This window comes from Oncorhynchus mykiss, chromosome 18 (genome assembly GCF_013265735.2).
Source record: "Oncorhynchus mykiss isolate Arlee chromosome 18, USDA_OmykA_1.1, whole genome shotgun sequence".
NCBI lineage: Eukaryota > Metazoa > Chordata > Actinopteri > Salmoniformes > Salmonidae > Oncorhynchus > Oncorhynchus mykiss.
Genome location: NC_048582.1, coordinates 31,813,216 through 31,839,820, shown reverse-complemented (window position 1 = coordinate 31,839,820; position 26,605 = coordinate 31,813,216). Strand labels below are relative to the sequence as shown.

The window sequence follows — 26,605 nt, the reverse complement described above, 5'->3', positions numbered from 1 at the left end:
TATGCTCCAACATCCCATCAATCTTGTGACAACATCAGTTCTTTTTAAGTCTTGGTTCCAATAGAAAAATATATAATCTAAGAGATTGTCAGTAGGATATATTCTCTGCAAGGTTTTGCATATCTTATCTATCATATGAACATCCTTTTCTGACTCAGATAAGACTCCCTCAAGGTTGTTCAAAATTGCTTTTAAATTCTGTCACATGGAAATGTATTTCCTGTTGCCAAGTCATTTACAGTTCATTTACAGACTTCAGTTTTCCATGTGGCTAAATTTCTAGGTGTATTTTGAAAAGCTATCCAAGGATTGTTCCGTAGGGTTGTGTTCTTGTGATATTGGTTCTTGTAGAATACGTTTTATTTTCTTACATATTGTTATAGTGTCCTTAACTATGAAGTTGTTAATGTTCTTAGCTTTATCCTTTGGAAATAGACATGTGAAAAAATTCTGGGGAGGAGCATGCACATCTTCAATATGTACCCATTGTTCCTCTTTAGTGCATTTAACTATTCGTTGCAAGTAAAAGCCTTGGGTTGCAAGTAAAAGCCTTGGGTTGCAAGTAAAAGCCTTGGGTTGCAAGTAAAAGCCTTGGGTTGCAAGTAAAGCCTTGGGTTGCAAGTAAAAGCCTTAGAATTCCAAGTCTGGAAGGTTAAAACCACCCTCAGACTTAGTAAGATGTAAACCCTTTTTATTCTATGAATTTTAGTTGCCCATAAAACGTTGGGAGCCATGCCATTCTGAAAAGGTTCATTCTACTTGTAAGATTTATGGAAAGATTGTTCCATATAAATTAGACCACATTAATTTTAAATCCTGAGATTTTTGTGTATTCTGAAAATATGTTTAGCAAAGGGGGTATTGAGTTTTCAATATTGGTGAGGTATATCAGGAGATCATCTGCAAATGAGTTTAGTTTATATTCATGTTTACCAATACTGATACCTGTTACCTTTGGGTCCTGTCTAATTCTTTCTGCTATCGGTTCAATTACCAGTACAAACAGGAGAGGGAGATGGGACATCCCTGTCTTGTGCCCATTTCTAAAGCAATTATATCAGATAATGTATCATTTGTGTATATTTTTGTTTTAGGACATTTATATAATTATCTTAATTACATTTATTTTTTTCAGCCGGAAAGTTGAAAGCTTCCAAAGTTTTTAATAGAAAAGGCCACTCAAGACGGCCAAAAACCTTTGACATCAACATCCATTATTAATAAATCTAGTTTTTTTAATGTATTGTATTAAACTGAAACATGTTCTTGTATTTCTTTTGTAAGTGTATTTTTAATAAACCCTGTTTGACTGACATGTATCAAGTTTGGTGAGACTTTTTCCATTCTATTACTCCAGATTTTCCTTGTTTTAATATAATTGAAATAACTGTTTGATACATGTAACTAGGAAGTACTGAATTGAGTGACGTGTTTTGCCATGTGTAAATAGGTGCGCTACTTTGTCCCAAAATGTTGAATAGAATTCTATGAGAAAGCCATTCGTTCCTGGTGCTTTTCTCCATGTGAATGTTTTAACAGCATCTAATATTTATTTTTGGGTGATCTCTGTTTTTAGTGATTATTTTTTTGTCTGCTGATAATTGCTATAGGATCCATCCAACTGTTGTTTAATTCTGATTTATATACATCTTCATAGAAGCTTTTAAAATAGTCTTTATTAGCGTTGTTGTTTCTAATTACTGCATTTGTATCTGTTTCTTATAACTGGTTTAGCATATATTCATTTTGTGACAGCTGTAAGATATTTACCAGTTTTATTTGCCATTAAGTAGTATGCTTTATCTGAGTTTAACCTGTAGTTGTTGGCTCTCTTCAAAAGTAAAAGATCTCATACTTGCTTAAATTCAGAAATTGTATTTTCTTCTTTTATGTCCACATTTGTAATGTTAAAGGTTCTTTTTTCGTTTAAATATTTAATACATCTTGGGTCCAGAAGTTCATTCTCCAAATTCTGTCGCTAAGTGTATTTTCTATGTAATTAAGCACGATACCGGAGAATTATACTATATCATACATTTTTATAATTCAGTAAATTGTTATTAAAATGTAGTCAAATTCTTGAATAGATTTTCTTACTTTGAGAAAAAAAAGAATCGTCTTTTGCAGTTGTGAATAGTAATCTCCAGGTGTCCTGTAAATTAAATTATGAGATTACATTTTTCATCCTCTTGAAGGCTCCCTAAATGTGTCTTTTTTATTGCTATTACTATTTCATTGTCTATCAATTTTATCAAATGTATGATTGAGATCATCTGCTAAAATAATAGTTCCTGTCTGGATTTGATCCAATATAGTTTGAACTCTATCTAAAAACACCAGATTTGCCCCCTGATGGGATGCACAATGAAATCATTGTTAATTTTCCACCATGTAACAATGTACAATTTAATTTACACCACTTTACTTACTCATCCATTTTACTTCATTCACACACACCTTATCCCTCCGCACACCCATTCATATGCACAGACACATGCACCCACACACACAAACACGTCCATAGAATAATTATTGACAAACATTCCTCTTTTACATTGCATTTTCAGTGTCCATGTATCTCTTTTTTTTTTTACCCCTATTTTCTCCCCAATTGGTAGTAGTTGCAGCGATGAGACAAGACTAACTCCCGTACAGACTCGGGAGAGGCGAAGGTCGAGAGCCATGCGTCTTCCGAAACACAACCCAACCCAACCTAGCCACACTGCTTCTTGACACATTCAATCCGGAAGCCAGCCGCACCAATGTGTCGGAGGAAACACTGTACACCTGGCGACCTGGTCAGCGTGCACTGCGCCCATCCCGCCACAAGAGTCACTAGTGCACATTCAACCCGGAAGCCAGCCGCACCAATGTGTCGGAGGAAACACCGTACACCTGGCGACCTGGTCAGCGTGCACTGCGCCCGGCCCGCCACAGGAGTCGCTAGTGCGCGATGAGACAAGGATATCCCTGCCGGCCAAACCCGGACGATGCTGGGCCAATTTTTATTGCTATTACTATTTCATTGTCTATCAATTTTATTTTTTTCCAGGACGAATCGAATGGACTGGCCATGAATTTTGATCTCCTTTTCCCACTCATTTTGCCCAATCTAACATTCAATCTAACTGTAACTGAATGCCTCGATGCCTGATTTATATAGCAAGTCATGGCCACGTGACTGTCTGTAGGAACGATACATTTCATGAGTGGGTTGTACCTAATAAACTGGCCACTGAGTGTATAGTGCACTACTTTTGACCAGAGCTCCATTGGCGCAGGTCAAAAGTAGTGAACTATAAAGGGAACAGGAATAGGATGCCATTTGGGACAGTCATTGACTCGTATGGTGAATAAACAAAAGTATTGTAGACGTTAGCTTTGACCCTGACCGTGTGGTTTACTCCAGGGTGAAGTTTCCCCATAGGTACAGATCTATGATCTGCTCACCCTCCCCCAATCCTAAACTTAACCATTAGTGGGGGTAAATGCTAAACCAACCCATGATCAGCATCTAGAGGCAACAAACAGTGTGTGATTTACTCACTTGACCAGCTGGAAGGCCTCAGGGAGCACGTCGGCGAAGGCAGTACGGTAGACAATGGCATTTTTCCTCTTACAGTTCTGAATGACATCGTTGGCGAGGTAGAACAAATTGAGACGGTGAGAAGCCTCAGCTGCCAGGAGAAAGGAGCAGGAAAAAGGAGGGAGAGAGAGAATAGTTGAATTGAAAACTTAAGTGGCGGAACTGTACAAAAATTGACACTGACACTACTACAGAATTAGGCTTATATAGGTAACTTCCAAAATAAAAGGTAACACCAGTGTCTTAATAGGGCATTGGGCCACCACGAGCCACCATAACAGCTTTAATGAGTCTTGTCCTAGATTCAACAAGTGCCTGGAACTCTATTGGAGGGATGTGACACCATTCCTTCACAATCAATTTTATAATTTGGTGTCTTGTTGATAGTGATGGAAAACACTGTCTCAGCCACCACTCCTGAATCTTCCGTAAGTGTTCAATTGTGTTGAGCTCCAGTGACAGACAGCCATGGCATATGGTTTACATCGTTTTCATGCGCATCAAATCATTCAGTGACCACTCGTGCCCTGTGGATGAGGGCATTGTCATCCTGGAAAAGACCACTCCCATCAGGATAGAAATGCTTCACCATAGGTTGAAGGCGGTCACTCAGAATGGCTGCGTATTTATTGGTGTTTACCTTGCCCTCTAAGGCGTTGACTGGACCTAAACCATGGACCCCACCTGCTTTCAATATACTTTGTATCCCTCATTTACTCAAGTGTTTGCTTTATTTTGGTAGTTACCTGTACATTGCCTTCTCGTAACCTAAGGCTAACTTGCCTGCATTTCATACAAACTAGGCTACTCTTCATCCTGTCCTGCACTGATTGAAACCATGTTTTGGGTGGTTTAACAGATGCAGGCCGAAAGCCTTGCACCGGGTCCAAAATACCCTGGCCTAGAGCCTGGGCTGTTCCACTTTCAAAGGCTGTGACACAAAGCTTTACCCAAGGCCAAGTAGGCTCTACATTTAAAAATGATATACTTTCCCTTATTTTCCCTGCTTTCCCCTCGTTGTCAAACTAACCCCAACGTCTCAATACCTTTAGCAGGTGATGACGGCATCATTGTCACCGATACTGTTATGGTTCTATATAATACCAAGACAAAGCACTGCAAATACCAGACAAATCCAAACCAAATTTGATTTACAAAAGAACCAAGATTACATTTATTCGAGGGTCCCATTAGCTTTCAAATATCTGCAAGCCATCTCCCCAAAAAATTGTTTTCAAAGATTTCACCTGCGTTCTAAACAAAGCAGCATTTAATAGGCTACCATGACATTTAGCCACGCTATTATTCAAATCAGACTCCCAAAGCGGTTGAACAACTACAGTTAGCTTTAAAAGTATTGGGACAGTGACCCATTTTTTTATGTATTGGCTCTGTACTCCAGCACTTTGGATATGAAATGATACAATGTAAATATGAATAGAATGTTTCTAAACACTTTTACATTAATGGGGATGCTACCGTGATTACGGATAATCCTGAATGAATCCTGAATATTGATAAGTGAGAAAGTTACAATAACAAGTGAGGTTAACATTTGGGGGGGGGGTGACATGATGATTTCTGCCATAGAAACCCTTGGACGGGCCGCCTAAGCGTTTTTTCGGGACACCAAACTAAAAACAATATTAAAAAAAATGTGGGATGAAAAAATGCTTTCAGTTAAACATAAGTGACTACAACCAAATATAAAGTATTTGGTAAAAAATATAACGGACCTACAGTGCCTTCAGACAGTATTCATATCCCTGGACTTTCTCCAAATTTTGTTCCATTACAGCCTGAACTTGAAATAGATTACATTTAGATTTTGTCGTCACTGGCCTACACAATACCCCATTAAAGTCCAAGTGAAATGATGTTGTTTGACATTTTTTTTAAATTAATACAAAATTAAAAGTTGAAATGTCTTGGGTCAATAAGTATTCAACGCCCTTTGTTATGGCAAGCCTAAATAAATTCAGAGGTAACAGTGTGCTTAACAAGTTATATAATAAGTTGCATGACCTCACTGTGTAAAAAAAAGACATTGAATATCCCTTTGAGCACGGTGAAGTTATTAATTACAATTTGGATGGTGTATCAATGAACCCAGTCACAAGGAGACAGGCGTCCTTCCTAACGGAGTTGCCGGAGAAGAAGGAAACCGCTCAGAGATTTCACCATGAGGCCAATGGTGACTTTAAAACAGAGTTCAATGGCTGTGATAGGAGAAAACTGAGAATGGATCAACAACATTCTAGTTAATCTACAATACTAGCCTAATCGACAGAGTAAAAAGAAGGAAGACTGTACAGGATACAAATATTCCAGAGCATGCATCCTGTTTGCAACAAGCACTAAAGTTCTACTGCAAAAAATGTGGTAAAGCAATTAACTCCTGAATACAAAGTGCTATGTTTGGGGCAAATCCAATCCAACACATTACTGAGTACCACGCTCCATAATTTCAAGCATAGTGGTGGCTGCATCATGTTATGGGTATGTTAAGGAGTTTTCCTGGACAAAAAAGAAACACAATGGTGCTAAGCACAGGCAAAATCCTAGATCAAAACCTGGTTCAGTCTGCTTTCCACCAGACACTGGTAGATTAATTCACCTTTCAGCAGGACAATAACCTAAAACAAAAGGCCAAATCTACACTGGAGTTGCTTACGAAAAAGACAGTTAACGTTCCTGAGTGGTCTAGTTACAGTTTTGACTTAAAGCTACATGTAAATCTATGGCAAGACCTGAAAAAAAAAAAAAACATGTTTTCACTTTGTCATTATGGGGTAATGTGTGTAGATGGGTGAGAGGAAAACATATTTAATACATGTTTAATTCAGGCTGTAACAATAAAATGTGGAATGAGTCAAGGCAATGTTTCCTCTGCATTCATTTAAGTGTGGCAATGCGCAACGGCAGACAATCATTGCTGCCACACCAAAAAAAAAAGCATCCTATTTCTTCCAAACATAGTTTTAATAAAGTTCTGTAACTAGCACATTCGCTTTTATTGGTAAATATATAATCTGTCTGGGTTCAACACAGTTCTGAAGGTTATTTAGCTCTGTGAGCTGTGGCAGGCAGCCTGCAACTCAAGAAACACAGTGTGCCAGTGACCAGTGCTCGATACAGACGCTCTGCGGCGTGAAACACAATTAATTTGAATCGCTTCAGAATGCACCTACATGAGAAACGGCACGCCAGGGACCAGCAGGCAATACAGAAGCCCTGCAGAGCATAACACAATTCACATGAATCACCGGAGTGCTTCTGCCTGAGAAACTGCAAGAAAGGTACGTTGGCTAACTAATGTTAGTCAAACAAGCTAACTAGTTAACTACATAAGCTAGCTATAACCTAAAACTCCACTAACATAATTTAGATCTATTATGTTGCTTCCACAATTGGAACAGCAATAAGCCATCCAATATCCATAAGTGTTTTTTTATTTCACCTTTATTTAACCAGGTAGGCCAGTTGAGAACAAGTTCTCATTTACAACTGCAACCTGGCCAAGATAAAGCAAAGCAGTGCGACAAAAACAACAACACAGAGTTACAAACATACAGTCAATAACACCATAGAAAATAAAAATAGAAAAATCTATGTACAGTGTGTGCAAATGTAGAAGAGTAGGGAGGTAGGCAATAAATAGGCCATAGGCGCAAAATAATTACAATTTAGCATTAATACTGGAGTGATAGATGTGCAGATAATTATGTGATTATATGATTGAATGAACACTTACTTTAACTTAATATAATACATCAATAAAATCAATTTAGCCTCAAATAAATAACGAAACATGTTCAATTTGGTTTAAATAATGCAAAAACAAAGTGTTGGAAAAGAAAGTAAATGTGCAATATGTGCCATGTAAGAAAGCTAACGTTTTTAGTTCCTTGCTCAGAACATGAGAACATATGAAAGCTGGTGGATCCTTTTAACATGAGTCTTCAGTATTCCCAGGTAAGAAGTTTTAGGTTGTAGTTATTATAGGAATTATAGGACTATTTCTCTCTATACCATTTGTATTTCATATACCTTTTGACTATTGGATGTTCTTATAGGCACTATAGTATTGCCAGTGAAACAGTATAGCTTCCGTCCCTCTCCTCACCCCTAACTGGGCTCAAACCAGGAACACATCAACAACAGCCACCCTCGAAGCAGCGTTACCCCTGCAGAGCAAGTGAATAACTACCCCAAGTCTCAGAGCGAGTGACGTTTGAAACGCTATTAGCGCGCACCCGCTAACTAGCTAGCCATTTCACATTGGTTACACCAGCCTAATCTTGGGAGTTGATGGGCTTGAAGTCATAAACAGCGCAATGCTTGAAGCACAGCAAAGAGCTGCTGGCAAAATGCACAAAAGTGCTGTTTAACCTTTTTGGGATAGGGGGCAGCATTTTCACTTTTGGATGAATAGCGTGCCCAGAGTGAAAGGCCTCCTACTCTGTCCCAGATGCTAATATATGCATATTATTAGTATTGGATAGAAAACACTGAAGTTTCTAAAACTGTTTGAATGATGTCTGTGAGTATAACAGAACTCATATGGCAGGTGAAAACCTGAGACAAATCCAACCAGGAAGTGGGAAATCTGAGGTTTGTAGTTTTTCAACTCAGCCCCCATTGAAGATACAGGGTGATATTAGTTATGTTTCACTTCCCAAGGCTTCAACTAGACGTCAACAGTATTTAGAACCAGTTTTGAGGATTCGACTCTAAAGGAGGGGCTCAAAAGGGCGCTTTGAGTGAGTGGTCTGGTGCGCTCACGTGAAAGGTAGCTAGCTACGTTCCACTTCATTTGTACAGACAAAGGAATCGTCCGGTTGGAACATTAAGGAAGTTTTATGTTAAAAACATCCTAAAGATTGATTCCATACTTAGGTCGACATGTTTCTACGGGCTGTAACGGAACTTTTTGAACTTTTCAACCGACGTTCGGCGCGACCTGAACGTGCTTCTGGATTTGTTGACCAAACGCCCTAACAAAAGAAGAGATTTGGATATAACTGATGGACATTATCGAACAAATCAAAACATTTATGGTGGAACTGGGATTCCTGGGAGTGCATTCTGATGAAGATCCTCAAAGGTAAGTGAATATTTAAAATGCTATTTCTGAGTAATGTTGACTACACAATATGGCAGGTATCTTTTTTGCTGCTTTGTTGTCTAAAGGCTGTACTCAGATTATTGCATGGTTTGCTTTCTCCGTAAAGTTTTTTTGAAATCTGACACAGCAGTTGCATTAACCTCTAGCGTCGAGCAATCCCGTATCCGGGAGTGTAATCATAGCCTCAAGCTCATTACCATAACGCAACGTTTCCTATTCATGAAAATCGCAAATGAAATTAAATAAATATATTCAAACACAAGCTTAGCCTTTTGTTAACAACACTGTCATCTCAGATTTTCAAATTTTTTTCCAAAAAGATTATTTGTGTAGACGAAATAGCTACGTTTTATTCATCTCGTTTGGCTATGAAAAAGACCGGAAAATGCAGTCACTTACAACGGCAAATTAGCTCCATAATATCGACAGAAACATGGCAAACGTTGTTTAGAATCAATCCTGAAGGTGTTTTTCACATATCTATTCGATGATAAATCATTCGTGGCAGTGGGTTTCTCATCAGAGGCAAACGGAAAAATACTGCAGCTGGAGATTACGCAATAATTGCGACGGAGGACACCAAGCGACCACCTGGTAGATGTAGTCTCTTATGGTCAATCTTCCAAAATACGCCTACAAATACGTCACAATGCTGCAGACACCTTGGGGAAAACGTGGAAAACATAAGCTGACTCCTAGCTCCTCCACAGCCATATAAGGAGTCATTGCCATGAGGCGGTTTCAAAAAATGTGTCACTTCCTGATTGGATTTTTATCTGTTTTTTTTTCTGTAACATCAGTTCTGTGGCACTCACAGACAATATCTTTGCAGTTTTGGAAACGTCAGAGTGTTTTCTTTCCAAAGCTGTCAATTATATGCATAGTCGAGCATCTTTTCGTGACAAAATATCTTGTTTAACTTGTTGGGGATAGGGGGCAGTATTTTCACTTTGGATGAATTGCGTGCCCATAGTGAACTGCATCCTACTCTGTCCTAGATTGCTAATATATGCATATTATTATTACTATTGGATAGAAAACACTCTGAAGTTTCTAAAACTCTTTGAATTATGTCTGCGAGTATAACAGAACTCATAGGGCAGGCAATCTTCCAAACAGGAAGTGAAATTCTGAATGCGGGTCTAATTTTAAGTCATCGCCTCTTCACTTCCAAACAAGATATGGATCTGTTAGCACTTCCTACACCTTCCACTAGATGTCCTCATTCAGTAGAATGTGGAATGGAGCCTCTGGTGTGAACTTTGACCGAGTGGGAGGGGAATGAGTCACTGTCATGGCAGAATGCAATTTCCCTGTTGCGCATTTGTCTGTTGAGATCACCATCATTCCATTTGGCTGCAGATGGAAACGTATGCTCCGGTTGGAACGTTATTGGATATATATGAAAATAACATCCTGAAGATTGATTCTCTACTTAGTTTGACCAGTTTGTTCGACCTGGAATATATATTTTAGAAGTTTTTGTCCGAGTTTGCCTGGACCAGCGTCAGCTTTTGGGCACGTGAGCTGAAAGTGGTAGCAAATGCAGCTAATTGGACACTAGTAATAGACATTATGGAACAAAACAACAATTTATTGTGGAACTAGGACTCCTTGCACTGCATTCTGATGAAAGATCATCAAAGGTAAGGGAATATTTATGATTTATATGTAAAACATGTATCTTTCGTCAAAGTTTATGATGACTATTTCTGTTATCTGGCGTAGCTCTCTGTATTTACTCCGGATATTTTGGAGGCATTTCTGAACATGGCGTCAATGTAAACCTAGATTTGTGGATATAAATATGCATATTATCGAACTAAACATAAATGTATTGTGTAACATGATGTCATATGAGTGTCATCTGATGACAGATTATCAAAGGTTAGTGATTAATTTTATCTTTAATTCTGCTTTTGTGACTATCTGTGGCTGGGGAAAATGGCTGTGTTTTTGGGGGGATTTGGTGGTGGTCTAACATAAATATATGTTGTGTTTTCGCTGTAAAACATTTAAAAAATCGGACATGATAGGTAAATTAACAAGATGTTTATCTTTCATTTGCTGTATTGGACTTGTTAATGTGTGAAAGTTAGCAGCTTTCCAATTTTGGGGGATCTCACACGATACGAAAAAGAGGTTGAATAGGTTAGTAATGGGGGTTGCAAAAATTTCAGCTGATAATTTTAGAAAGAGAGGGTCCAGATTGTCTAGCCCAGCTGATTTGTAGGGATCCACATTTTTAACAGCTCTTTCAGAACATCAGCTGTCTGGATTTGAGTGAAGGGGAAGCAGGGGGGTTGGGCAAGTTGCTGCAGGGGGTGCTGAGATGTTGTACGGGGTAGGGGTAACCAGGTGGAAAGCATAGCCAGCCGTGGAAAAATGCCTATTGAAATGATCGATTATCGTAGATTTGTCGGTGGTGACAGTGTTTCCTATCCTCAGTGCAGCGGGCAGCTGGGAGGAAGTGCTCTTATTCTCCATGGACTTTACAGTGTCCCAAAACTTTTGGGAATTAGTGCTATAGGAAGCAAATTTCTGTTTGAAAAAGCTAGCCTTAGCTTTCCTAACTGACTGAGAATATTGGTTCCTTATATGAGCGCTTGCAAATTTGACCAATCACCGCACTATTTCAGCACAGAACAGGCAGCAGCGGAGTTAGGAGACAGGAAAAAAGCTGTTGCCTTATTTTCTAAGAAAAGAGGAAACCCCAACTTCATTAGGTCTTTAATAATCAATAGCCTAACTGTTACATTTTATTGGCTTTATAAACCATACATATATCTACAGATATAAGATAGATCCTGCTTCTGTTGCCTGTTTGAGTGTTTAATAGCCTACTGATTCCGTGAGCACGCAACAATAACCCATTGGATAAAGAATTTCACAAATTTGGCTATGCTGTAATAAAGGCTTTACACTTTTTTTCATTAGCTCAGCCTCTCTGGTTGTAATTATAACTGATATAGTGTTGTTTACACTGTTCCAATTTGTCAGAGAAATTATACTTAGAAAAATCCTCCTTTTTCTTGATCTCCTTATTGTTATTATTACAGACATCATTATAATAATAAGTAATATCATTAACATTAGTTGGCTTAGTATAGGAGCCTTGTATAACCACCAACAAGCTGTAGGCCTAAGAGTGCGTCCTATTTAGTCATAATAGCCTAACTTACTTAGTCCTATATTTGATTAGTTATATACACTACTGTATCAGTCAATCATTAATTTGTTCATGTCATCACACAGCATACGAGTCATTCATGATTTGAAATGCAATCAAGCATTTTAGTTTTAAAATAAACTAACAAAGCAATCCTTGAATAATTAGAGTAAACAAATAAACTGATCCATTTTGGATAATGCATTCCCGAATGAATGCAACTGTTTTTACTATTTGCTATAATAAAGTATTTACAAAAAAACATTGCAACAGACTCTATGGTAAGCCTGTCATTTATTTAGCGTAGTTTGTCCCAAACGGTCATAAAAAGGATATTGTAATAATATGCACTCAGCGCTTGCTCCTTACCTTATTTTTCTTGAGCTCCAGTATTTTACACAACTAGCCAAATGTATTAAACACATCTGACTTCCTTTACCTCCTGAGCAACCAGTAAACATTCCCCCAATTCAAGTTAATTTGTCACGTCTTTTGCATCCATTTTGCTGTCATGTGTTATGGTGTTCGGAGTTTGTTAGAAACAATTTATTGATGCGATTATGGGGTTCAGGCCCGATCACGAAAAGAGTGCATGATTTCCTAAACAAATTTCGGTAACAGAACTTTGTCAGAAATTATGATTTAATTATTTTGCAGCTTCAGCAACACGGACAATGCGATAAACGCTGATGTTCTGTGGTGTCATTTGTGATGTTCTGTGGTGAAGTAATTTGTGTGTTATTTATTTAATCAAACATTGCACTTAAAGTATCAGACAAGCTCAGTGCATGTAGTTGATTTGATTAAGACACATAGGCTACCTGCTGCCACACATCCTAATAGTTAGAACGTTAGACCAGTAACCGAAAGATTGCTGGATCGAATCCCCGAGCTGTCGTTCTGAGGAAGGCAGTTAACCCACTGTTTCCCGGGCGCCGAAGACGTGGATGTCGATTATGGCAGCTCCCCACACCTCTCTGATTCAGAGGGGTTGGGTTAAATGCGGAAGACACATTTCAGCAGAATGCATTCAGTTGTACAACTGACTAGGTATCCCCCTTTCCCTTTCCTTAAATATCAAAAATATACGTTTAAACATTGAACGATTGGTTGTTGGAAAAGACGACTCCCGGTCAAATATATATTTTTTTCAGGGACAGCCCTAATATTATTGCATAAAACCCATCGCCTTATATAAAGAGGGCTTGTAATTTCAACCAATAACCGCACATTTACTGCATAATATGGTTCAACCAAGCCACATGTCAAACTTTTCCCCTCAGTGAATGCGTGACAAATTAGACAAAATCATTTCATATTGCCATACAAATTTCAGTAACAGAACAGCTGAAGAGTTCTATCAGTCACTCCTGGGCTACAATCACCTATCCGGACCCGTTTTACTGCCAACGCGGAGCCCCAACGGGCCTTCACAACTGGACTGCCGACTATATCTGCCCGAGGGAGTTATCCGGCTGGCTCCTCCGTTGCGACGTTACCTGAACGCCCATCTGCGATCCGCTAATCGTTAGCTGTCTTATCGGCTGCTATCTGAATAGACCTATCGAACAATTTTTTTTATTTTTCTTGGGCCTCTATAACTATACCTATTGGGTTTTTTTACGAATTGGAATGATCCCCTCTACCACCCACTAATTCTACCGACGGAAACGCACGAGGTGGCTAAAAACAGACCTCCATCCTATGCTAGCTTGCTACCGATGGCCCGGCTAGCTGTCTGAAACGACGTGACCCCAACCAACCTCACTACTCACTGGACCCTTTTGATCACTCGACTAAGCATGCCTCTCCTTAATGTCAATACGCCTTGTCCTTTGCTGTTCTGGTTAGTGTTTATTGGCTTATTTCACTGTAGAGCCTCTAGTCCTGCTCACTATACCTTATCCAACCTATTAGTTCCACCACCCACACATGCGATGACATCTCCTGGTTTCAATGATGTTTCTAGAGACAATATCTCTCTCATCATCACTCAATACCTAGGTTTACCACCACCAAAAATTCTGAAATTTTCATCCCAAACTACAACATTTTCAGACAAGATAGAACTGCCAAAGGGGGCAGTGTTGCAATCTACTGCAAAGATAGCCTGCAGAGTTCTGTCCTACTATCCAGGTCTGTACCCAAACAATTTGAACTTCTACTTTTAAAAATCCACCTCTCTAAAAACAAGTCTCTCACCATTGCTGCCTGCTATAGACCACCCTCTGCCCCCAGCTGTGCTCTGAACACCATATGTGAACTGATTGCCCCCCATCTATCTCCAGAGCTCGTGCTGCTAGGCACCCCAGCATCCCAGCCATCCTACAATCTAAGCTTGATGCCCTCAATCTCACACAAATGATCAATTAACCTACCAGGTACCTCCCCAAAGCCTTAAACACGGGCACCCTCATAGATATCATCCTAACCAACTTGCCCTCTAAATACACCTCTGCTGTCTTCAACCAAGATCTCAGCGATCACTGCCTCATTGCCTGCATCCGTAAGGGTCAGCGGTCAAACGACCTCCACTCATCACTGTCAAACGCTCCCTGAAACACTTCAGCAAGCAGGCCTTTCTAATCGACCTGGCCGGGGTATCCTGGAAGGATATTGATCTCATCCCGTCAGTAGAGGATGCCTGTTTTTTTTTTTTAAATGCCTTCCTAACCATCTTAAATAAGCATGCCCCATTCAAGAAATGTAGAACCAGGAACAGATAGAGCCCTTGGTTCTCCCCAGCCATGACTGTCCTTAACCAACACAAAAACGTCCTATGGCGTTCTGCATTAGCATCGAACAGCCCCCGTGATATGCAGCTGTTCAGGGAAGCTAGAAACCATTATACACAGGCAGTTAGAAAAGCCAAGGCTAGCTTTTTCAAGCAGAAATTTGCTTCCTGCAACACTAACTCAAAAAAGTTCTGGGACACTGTAAAGTCAATGGAGAATAAGAACACCTCCTCCCATCTGCCCACTGCACTGAAGATAGGAAACACTGTCACCACTGATAAATCCACTATAATTGAGAATTTCAATAAGCATTTTTCTACAGCTGGCCATGCTTTCCACCTGACTACCCCTACCTGCCCCTACACTGCACCCCCCACAGCAACTCACCCAAGCCTTCCCCATTTCTCCTTCTCCCAAATCCAGTCAGCTGATGTTCTGATAGAGCTGCAAAATCTGGACCCCTACAAGTCAGCCGGGCTAGACAATCTGGACCCTTTCTTTCTAAAATTATCTGCCGAAATTGTTGCCACCCCTATTACTAGCCTGTTCAACCTCTCTTTCGTGTCGTCTGAGATTCCCAAAGATTGGAAAGCAGCTGCGGTCATCCCCCTCTTCAAAGGGGAGGGACACTCTTGACCCAAACTGCTACAGACCTATATCTATCCTACCCTGCCTTTCTAAGGTCTTCAAAAGCCAAGTCAACAAACAGATTACCGACCATTTCGAATCTCACCATACCTTCTCTGCTATGCAATCTGGTTTCAGAGCTGGTCAAGGTTGCACCTCAGCCACGCTCAAGGTCCTAAACGATATCTTAACCGCCATCGATAAGAAACATTACTGTGCAGCCGTATTCATTGATCTGGCCAAGGCTTTCGACTCTGTCAATCACCACATCCTCATTGGCAGACTTGACAGCCTTGGTTTCTCAAGTGATTGCCTCGCCTGGTTCACCAACTACTTCTCTGATAGAGTTCAGTGTGTCAAATCGGAGGGTCTGCTGTCCGGACCTCTGGCAGTCTATGGGGGTGCCACAGGGTTCAATTCTTGGACCGACTCTCTTCTCTGTATACATCAATGATGTCGCTCTTGCTGCTGGTGAGTCTCTGATCCACCTCTACGCAGACGACACCATTCTGTATACTTCTGGCCCTTCTTTGGACACTGTGTTAACAACCCTCCAGGCAAGCTTCAATGCCATACAACTCTCCTTCCGTGGCCTCCAATTGCTCTTAAATACAAGTAAAACTAAATGCATGCTCTTCAACCGATCGCTGCCTGCACCTGCCCGCCTGTCCAACATCACTACTCTGGACGGCTCTGACTTAGAATACGTGGACAACTACAAATACCTAGGTGTCTGGTTAGACTGTAAACTCTCCTTCCAGACCCACATCAAACATCTCCAATCCAAAGTTAAATCTAGAATTGGCTTCCTATTTCGCAACAAAGCATCCTTCACTCATGCTGCCAAACATACCCTTGTAAAACTGACCATCCTACCAATCCTCGACTTCGGCGATGTCATTTACAAAATAGCCTCCAATACCCTACTCAACAAATTGGATGCAGTCAATCCGTTTTGTCACCAAAGCCCCATATACTACCCACCATTGCGACCTGTACCCTCTCGTTGGCTGGCCCTCGCTTCATACGTCGCCGCCAAACCCACTGGCTCCATGTCATCTACAAGACCCTGCTAGGTAAAGTCCCCCTTATCTCAGCTCGCTGGTCACCATAGGGGTGATGCTATGTAGCACGCGCTCCAGCAAGTATATCTCTCTGGTCACCTCCAAAACCAATTCTTTCTTTGGCCGCCTCTCCTTCCAGTTCTCTGCTGCCAATGACTGGAACGAACTACAAAAATCTCTGAAACTGGAAACACTTATCTCCCTCACTAGCTTTAAGCACCAACTGTCAGAGCAGCTCACAGATTACTGCACCTGTACATAGCCCACCTATAATTTAGCCCAAACAACTACCTCTTTCCCTACTGTATTTATTTTATTTATTTTGTTCCTTTGCACCCCATTATTTTTTATTTCTACTTTGCACATTCTTCCACTGCAAATCTACCATTCCAGTGTTTTACTTGCTATATTGTATTTACTTTGCCACCATGGCCTTTTTTTGCCTTTAACTCCCTTATCTCACCTCATTTGCTCACATCGTATATAGACTTGTTTCTACTGTATTATTGACTGTATGTTTGTTTTACTCCATGTGTAACTCTGTGTCGTTGTATGTGTCGAACTGCTTTGCTTTATCTTGGCCAGGTCGCAATTGTAAATGAGAACTTGTTCTCAACTTGCCTACCTGGTTAAATAAAGGTGAAATAAAAAAATAAATACAAAAAGTCAGAATTGAAGCAGCAAAATCAAGCATTTTTGCCCGCACATATCACAACAAATGTCTGCGAAATCCTGGAGGGACTGTTTAGAATCATGGCAAAGTTGGGGGGGGGGGGTTGATAGTTATATATTGGAAATTTTTGATGATATTTGACAATTTCACAATATTATTTTTGCGCTAGTTAGCTGTACCTGCACCTAACTCCAGTAGTTCTTTCATAAACTCTGCAAAACTCAGGACCCTGTCTTTCAAAGATAATTCAAATAACTTCACAGATTTTCATTGTAAAGGGTTTAAACACTGTTTCCCATGCTTGTTCAATGAACCATAAACAATTAATGAACATGCACTTGTGGAACGGTTGTTAAGACACTAACAGCTTACAGACAGTAGGCAGTTAAGGTCACAGTTATGAAAACTTAGGACACTGAAAAACACCAAAAGAAAGGGTCCCAGGGTCCCTGCTCATCTGCGTGAATGTGCCTTAGGCATGCTACAAGGAGTCATGAGGACTGCAGATTTGGCCAGAGCAATAAATTGCAATGCCCGTACTGCGAGATGCCTAAGCCAGCACTACAGGGAGACAGGACGGACAGCTGATCGGCCTCACAGTGGCAGACCATGTGTAACAACACCTGCACAGGATCGGTACACCCGAACATCACACCTGCGGGACAGGTACAGGATGGCAACAACAACTGCCTGAGTTACACCAGGAACGCACAATCCCTCCATCAGTGCTCAGACTGTCCACAATAGGCTGAGAGAGGCTGGTCTGAGGGCTTGTAGGCCTGTTGTAAGGCAGGTCCTCACCAGACATCAACGGCAACAATGTCGCCTGTGGGCACAAACCCACCGTCGCTGGACCAGACAGGACTGGCAAAAAGTGCTCTTCACTGACGCGTCGCGGTTTTGTGTCACCAGGGGTGAGGGTCGGATTTGCGTTTATCGTCGAAGGAATGAGCAATACACCGAGGCCTGTACTCTGGAGCGATTTGGAAGTGGAGGGTCCGTCATGGTCTGGAGCGGTGTGTCACAGCATCATCGGACTGAGCTTGTTGTCATTGCAGGCAATCTCAATGCTGTGTGTTACAGGGAAGACATCCTCCTCCCTCATGTGGTACCCTTCCTGCAGGCTCATCCTGACATGACTCTCCAACATGACAATGCCACCAGCCATACTGCTCATTCTGTGTGTGATTTCCTGCAAAACAGGAATGTCAGTGTTCTGCCATGGCCAGCAAAGAGCCCAGATCTCAATTCCATTGAGCACGTCTGGGACCTGATGTATCGGAGGGTGAGGGCTAGGGCCATTCCCCCCAGAAATGTCTGGGAACTTGCAGGTGCCTTGGTGGAAGAGTGGGGTAACATCTCACAGCAAGAACTGGCCAATCTGGTGCAGTCCATGAGGAGGAGATGCACTGCAGTACTTAATGCAGCTGGTGGCCACACCAGATACTGACTGTTACTTCTGATTTTGACCCCTCCTTTGTTCAGGGACACATTACTCCATTTCTGTTAGTCACATGTCTGTGGAACTTGTTCAGTTTAGGTCTCAGTTGTTGAATCTTGTTATGTTCAGACAAATACTTACACATGTTAAGTTTGCGGAAAATAAACGCAGTTGACAGTGAGAGGACGTTTCTTTTTTTGCTGAGTTTAGTTTGTTCCCCATTTAATTTTTTAAATAGGGTGCCAAATTGTTTTCAGGACACATTTCCATTGACTGATCAAAACTAGCTTACTTATGCTCTCTCTTGTCCCTCTGCAGCAAGCATATGGTGAGCAATATGTTTGGACCATGGAAATCGCAATGTAACCACAGTTTTGAATCGCAATACATATAGAATTGTAATACATATCGTATCGGCACCTAAGTATCATGATAATATCATATCATGAGGTCCTTGGCAATTCCCAGCCCTATTAGCCACTATGACGTCAACATTGTTATTCTCGGCTTCCCGGGTGGCGCTCTGGGTGCCACCAGAGACTCTGGGAGACTCTGGGTTCGCGCCCAGGCTCTGTCGCAGCCGGCCGCGACCGGGAGGTCCGTGGGGCGATGCACAATTGGCCTAGCGTCGCCCGGGTTAGGGAGGGTTTGGCCGGTAGGGATATCCTTGTCTCATCACGCACCAGCGAATCCTGTGGCGGGCCGGGTGCAGTGCGCGCTAACCAAGGTAGCCAGGTGCATGGTGTTTCCTCCGACACATTGGTGCGGCTGGCTTCCGGGTTGGAGGCGCGCTGTGTTAAGAAGCAGTGCGGCTTGGATGGGTTGTGTTTCGGAGGACGCATGGCTTTCGACCTTTGTCTCTCCCAAGCCCGTATGGGAGTTGTAGCGATGAGACAAGATAGTAATTACTAACAATTGGATACCACGAAATTGGGGGGAAAAGGGGGTAAAAAAATATATAGAAAAAAATGTTTAAGAATAAAAATCATCTAGGTCATTATCAATAAAAGTCACAATAAGGTGCAGAGTTCGATTTGCCTGCTGGGGGGCAAGGACACCCCCAGCTTCGCTAAAACCATTGACAACTGCATGCCATTTAAGGGATTGTTAAATAGATGTTAACTATGAAAAGCCAACTGACATTTACTCCTGAGGTGCTGACCTGTTGCACCCTCTACAAACACGGTGATTATTATTATCTGACCCTGCTGGTCATCTTTGAACATCTTGGCCATGTACTGTTATAATCTTCACTCGGCAGAGCCAGAAGAGGACTGGCCACCCCTTATAGCCTGGTTCCTCTCTAGGTTTCTTCCTAGGTTTTGGCCTTTCTAGGGAGTTTTTCCGAGCCTCTGTGCTTCTACACCTGCAATGCTTGATGTTTGGGGTTTTAGGCTGGGTTTCTGTACAGCACTTTGTGACATCGACTGATGTAAAATGGGCTTTATAAATACATTTGTTTATTTATTGTAATATCACCTCTTGAAGAGCTTAGTCAGAACTACACATTTCTGATTATTCCATGCAAAACAATTGCGCACATTTATCTCTATCAGAGTTATACAGCAGGTAACTGCATGCTTTTCATGATCAGTAAACATCAATTGATCATGTACTTTCAGATACGTTAGAGTAGCCTTACAATATCTCTCAATATTGGCCACCATTAAGTGGATATTTGAGTGATATAAAAGTGAACAATAGACAAGTATGAGTATCAATTCCCCATACTTTGTGGGCTCTGCCTGTCAAGCAGCAGAAGCATTTGCCGATGAAACATTATCAGCTAACAGTGCATTTGCAAGCTACCGGTAGAAACTTTGTACAGTTGGCTAAACATAGTGGTAAGTAGACCTAACATACTTTTTTTTCCAACCAACATAGGCCTGACTACCTAGCAAAGTAAGCTAACATTATCCCCTTTTCAACAGTGTTTAATCACGATTGCTGCTGACAGACATGATTCATGGACCACGTCAAATTGGCTAACTAGCTAATAACTGATCACGTCAATATGGCTAGCTAGTTAACTAGCTAACTTTCAGGGGATAAACAGTGTACAAAACATTAAACACCCTCCTAGTATTGATTCACCCATTGAATGGAACACATACACAATCCATGTCTCAATTGTCTTAAAAATCCTTTGTAAAAGTTGTCTCCTCCCCTTTGTCTCCACTGATTGAAGTGGATTTAACAAGTGACATCAATAAGGGATCATAGCTTTCAACTCATATATATATATATATATATATATATACATACACACACACACATACATATATATATATATACATATAAATGTGTATATATATATATATATATATACATATAAATGTATATATATATAAAAATCGGCATCGGCTTTTTTGGGTCCTCCAATAATCGGTATTGGCGTTGAAAAATCATAATCGTTTGACCTCTACTTAAGGCCTACATCATAGCATTTTTAAGCATATCCTACATCAGCTTCTGGTGCTGAAAGGCAGGGGCTCACACTAGAGCACCAGCAAACATTCATGGTTTTCTGAAAAACCCAAGAGAGCTCTGCCTCCAAAGCAACCACTTGTTCCTAAACTAGCTCTGTAAAGGCATCATGTAAATGGACCCGTTCACCAAGCTGCATGGCAATACACCTTTAGTACATCTCAGCTGTTGCTTGGCCCTTCAGTGTAGCCTATGGATGATCACTCAGCGTAATAAAAGCCCATCACTGTCGATTGAGGTTCCATCAGCATTTGTTTTACAACAACGTACACAGAATAAGCCTAATTAGGCTATTACACAGCAATGAAAGTCACATCTGACACTGCAAACACAGGGCCTGCCACCTGACTGAAAATTAAATCATTGAATTTCAGTGATACTTGAACATAGTGCATGTGTAGTGCAGTTCTGTGCATGAATAGAAGTCATGTAAGCATTGACAGAGGTGCAGTAATGTGGACAAATATGAAGCATAATGACCCAACCCATCCATTGGATCCTTCACAACCAACAACATATTTCAATATTATCAGGTATGTCATTGTCCCCCCCCCCCCCCCCCTTTCACTCTCACTCCCCGCTCTCTTTCACCACAATCACTGAATTTCCCACTCACAGAAAATTACCTTAAAAAAGGCAATCTGCAGTTGTTACATCCATTTTGGGACTTATAAATTCATGATATGTAGGCCTACCCATTGACTCTGGAAGAATATAAACTATATAAGCTCCAATGTTTATATATGTAAACAAACACTATACATCTCCAAAACATACAGTACCAGTCAAAGGTTTGGACACACCTACTCATTCAAGGGTTTTTCTTAATGTTTTACTATTTTCTACATTGTCGAATAATAGTGAAGACAGCACAACTATGAAATAACACATATGGAATCATGTATTCATAAAAAAAAGTGTTGAACAAATCTGAATATATTTTATATTTGAGATTCTAAGTAGCCATCCTTTACCTTTGTGACAGCTTTGCACACTCTTGGCATTCTCTCAAACAGCTTCATGAGGTAGTCACCTGGAATGCATTTCAATTAACAGGTGTGCATTGTAAAAAGATAATTTGTGGAATTTATTTCCTTCTTAATGCATTTGAGCCAATCAGTTGTGTTGTGACAAGGTAGGGGGGTATACAGAATATAGCCCTGTTTGGTAAAATACCAAGTCCATATTAGGGCAAGTACAGCTAAAATAAGTAAAGAGAAACGACAGTCCATCATTACTTTAAGATATGAAGGTCAGTCAATCTGGAAAATTTCGATAACTTTTGAAGCCTTTATGGTTGAATTGCTGCAAGGAAACCACTACTAAAGACATGGAGATCAGTCAATCTTGTTAATTTCAATAACTTTGAAAGTTTCTTAAAGTGCAGTCACAAAAACCATCAAGCGCTGTGATGAAACTGGCTCTCATGAGGACCGCCACAGGAAAGGAAGACCCAGAGTTACCGCTGCTGCAAGGGATACGTTCATTAGAGTTACCAACCTCAAAACTTGCAGCCCAAATAAATGCATCACTGAGTTCAAGTAACAGACAGATCAACTGTTCAGAGACTGTTCGGAGACTGCATGAATCAGGCCTTCATGGTTGAATTGCTGCAAAGAAACCACTACTAAAGGACACCAATAAGAAGAAGAGACTTGCTTGGGCCAAGAAACACAAGCAATGGACATTAGACAGGTGGAAATCTGTCCTTTGGTGTGATGAGTCCAAATTTAATATTTTTGGTTCCAACCGCCGTGCCTTTGTGAGACGCTTAGCAGGAAAACGGATGATCTCCGCATGTGTGGTTCCCACCGTGAAGCAAGGAGGAGGAGGTGTGATGGTGTCGGGGTGCTTTGCTGGTGGACGAATATGTAGTAATTTATTTAGAATTCAAGGCACACTTAACGAGCATGGATACCACAGCATTCTGCAATGAAAGCCATCCCATCTGGTTTGCGCTTAGGGGGACTTTAATTCGTTTTTCAACAGGACAATGACCCAACACACCTCCAACTTTACTGTGTTACCAACTTTATTACCACAACCGACTGGAGTGTGGACGTCAGTTCATTTTTCAATTTCCCACGTGGGTATATGCTTCGAAAAACCAATGAGGAGATGGGAGAGGCAGACTTGCAGCGTGTTGAGCGTCACAAATAGAACCAATTTCTATTTTAGCTCATGGCCACGCAGATGCTCACTGAGGCGCACGAGCAGTTTAGTTGCAATGATTGAATAACATGTATGTGTACATTTATGTTGCAACGCTCAAAAACGCGATGCGAGCGGTGTGGTCAGCATGTAAGGGCTATTTGACCAAGAAGAAGAGTGATGGAGTGCTGCATCAGATGACCTGGCCTCCACAATCACCAGACCTCAACCCAATTGAGATGGTTTGGGATGAGTTGGACCGCAGAGTGAAGGAAAAGCAGCAGACAAGTGCTCAGCATATGTGGGAACTCCTTCAAGACTGTTGGAAAAGCATTATTCATGAAACTGGTTTAGAGAATACCAAGAGTGTTTAAAGCTGTCATAAAGGCAAAGGGTGGCTACTTTGAAGAATCTCAAATATAATATATATTTTGATTTATTAAACACTTTTTTGGTTACTACATGATGCCATTTGTGTTATTTCACAAATTATTAGTTATTATTCTACAATGTAGAAAATAAAGAAAAACGCTTGAATGAGTATGTGTGCACAAACTTTTGACTGGTACTATAGTTGAAACTACAATTTTGATATCATGGATGGTGAGTATTTGCACCCTTAGCTTTGTCTATGCATTTGATAGTGGTTACATTTCTCCAGCCCCATCTCTCAGCTTTTTACAGAAACATAGGCATGGAGATCGCTTTGTTATTGTTTCAACTGCTGTTGGCCACTTTAAGGACTAAAACATGAGCAGCCTCAAACAGTAATTTACAGTTAGGCATACTTTAGCAGTACTACAACAATAATCACATATGGTTTCAAAAACATGGCACATATTGAAATTATCAATATGGACTACCAAAGCTCATTAACAAAAATGCAGAGGAAAACATATATAATACCACAGTATGAGTCATAATACCCAATAAAACCTAGCGGTTAAACAGAAAAATGTTCACCATTAATTTTTCCCATAGGGGATTTTAGAATCACTTCAAATAAAGGCTATGTTTCGTGTAGGCTTACACTAGCGTGATGTTTTGATAACCGTGTAAATCTCTCTAGGACAAGGTGACTTTTATCAATAGATTTGCCTGCATTTACCCCACTAAAATGCAACGCTAATTAGCTGCTTATGTGGCTATCATAAAGAACTCCAAATGCCATGATATGGACAAGACTGCCGAATCGAGGCAAAGCTAAGAATCTCTCGATTAACTATCTAATGCTAGCTAAATGTAGTTACTAATGAATAAGTTGGGTAAATGTATTTAGCTAGATATGAGCTTGCAGGGATTTGTAGTTTTGCATTATGTCTACTCTGATGTTAGTTAGCTATTCAAATCAGAGAGTAAATAGAGAAGAATATGTTGACAAATGTCACCTTGTCCAAGAGATTTACATGCTAATCAAAACGTTACGCCAGGGTAAGCCTACACGAAACAGTCCTTATTTTAAGTGTTTCTAAAATCCCCTGTGGGAAAAATGAATGGTGGAAAAAACGATTGGAAACATTTCCCTGTTTGACCGCTAGGTTTTATGATACCTTCACTGTTGGGCTTTATAGCAGCAGCACAGCGTGTTTCCGTTTCTGGGAGAACACAATACATCCAGGCATCTTCAATTATTGGCAATAATAATTGCTAGTACTATACACAAGCATTATACACTCCCCATAGGCCTACAACAACTGAAGCTCCCAAAATGAGGTTAGCCTACTCATGTATGCTCCTCACACATTCCTATGTTTAGCGTGTAATAACTACTATGTAGTAAACAGTAAGTTACAGTAGCAATAACATCAATATCGTTAACTAGTGTTCGACTTGTTACGTTACCACTTAGTAACTTATAAACATGTAGCTAGGCTAACTAGTTACCTAGCTCGAGAAATGGCTAACATGTATCTTGATTATTTTACTGTTTTGGACACATCTTCTAAATCAAACGGATGATTGTTATTCTAATTTCATCCCATCAAGACCACTAAGAACAGAGAAAGGTAGCCATCCATCCATCCAGACAAAAACCAGGGATGGCAATGGCTTCAAGGAATGTGATAGTCTGAACAGGAGAACCTATTCCAGGGTAGGATTTATAGCGAACAGCTTTGCACTAACGTTACATCTATGCGGAGAATACTCGTTCACTAAAGCCATTGTTTGTCAACAACTGACCAGATACGTTGTAACAAACATTTGCTAGTCAGATGTCAACAGCTTGTAGTGACAGCATTGTCTTGCTGGGACTCCAAATCCTAAGCTAGCAAGGCAGCATTTACCTAGCTTGCTAAGAAGCTCCAGGGTACTACTTTGCGCACACCCAGGTTAACTAACAAATAGCTAACAGTTATCTAGCTAAAGTAGGCTAAGCTAGCCAGGCAAACCAGCTAACGTTAGCTAGCTAAGATTAGCAACTCACATTTCCTCAACCATTTCATCCAGTAACGCACGATAAGACTGTGGTATTTCTTGTTCTCGATACACCAATTTGATAGTCCTTGAATTGATTCCATTGTGTTCGACACTCCTTGAAACCGTCGGTCCAAAGTTGACTCAAGGGCCGCAGGCGGACCGTGACCGCTTGACGAGCCAGATCCTGCAGCCATTTTCCAGGCCTTGCACTGACAAGCTAGCTGGTTCTTGCCTGTCGCGCGTTGTGATCAACCTAGTCAAGAGTGCACTTCTGCGGTATCGTGCGGCGCTGGCTGTACACATTAGTAAATTGCCATTGTTTTAACTGTACATTCAGTTATTACTGTATTTGCTAACGATTAGGTATATTATGTCATTGGTTTTATTTCAACAACTTGTGCAACAAAGGAATGTAATTATTATAGAGTTGGTTGGTCGTTACTAGAAAACTCATTCAAAACAGACGATTTAATGTGAATGTAGCGCCACTATGTGGCTAAATAGCTGCAGCTCAGCATGGTCTGTCACTAAAATCATGCATCTTTCTTTCTTCCCCTCCTTTACATTCCAAGATCACTTTCCTAACTCCCTTTCCTTTCCTCCTATCCTAGCTCCATTTCCTTCTTAATTTTTTTTTAGCATGCTTTGCTTGATCCCTTTTCTTCTTTTCCTCCCCTCCTTTGCTTTCCTAGCTCCCTTCCCACCTATCCTTTCCTAACTGCCTTTGACTTGTTCCATTCCTAGCTTCCTAGCTTCTTTTCCAAGCTATTTTCCTCTTTTCCTAGTATTTTGTTTTTATGTTATAATCTTGTGTATATTTTGTTTTCATTTATTTTCAAGAGGACCACGATGGAAATGAAGTGTTTGAGTCATCCTCGATGATTTTAAAGGCATTGTACTGTATCCATGCGTGGTTGTATTGTGTTAAAAATAAAATCAAAACGTTAGGAAAGGAAAGGAGGAAAATGAGCTAGATGGAAAGGAAAGATGGAAAGGGGTCTAGGAGAAGAGGAAAGGAGGTAAGGGAGCTAGGAAAGGAACAACAACATTTATATAGGAAAAGGGGTCTAGGAAATGAAAAAAGGGAGTTAGGAAAGAAGAAAATTGACTAGGAAAGGAAGCTAGG

At 40.6% G+C, this 26,605-nt stretch overlaps 1 protein-coding gene across 4 annotated transcripts in view; it reads right to left on the bottom strand.

Moving 5' to 3' along the window:
* The window catches only part of LOC110496018 (regulation of nuclear pre-mRNA domain containing 2a), a 44,113-nt gene extending 18,197 nt beyond the window's left edge, over positions 1-25,916 (bottom strand). For all 4 annotated transcript variants that reach the window (XR_002469500.2, XR_002469501.2, XR_005037427.1 and 1 more), the window contains exons 1-2: positions 25,487-25,916; positions 3,548-3,677 (exon numbers count right to left, since the gene is read on the bottom strand). Coding sequence is in view for 1 of the 4 variants with exons in the window: in XM_021571633.2 (XP_021427308.2) it covers positions 3,548-3,677; positions 25,487-25,673 (317 nt within the window). In the remaining 3 variants the exon portion in view is untranslated. The remainder of the gene's footprint in view (positions 1-3,547; positions 3,678-25,486) is intronic.
* Between the last annotated feature and the right edge of the window lie 689 nt (positions 25,917-26,605).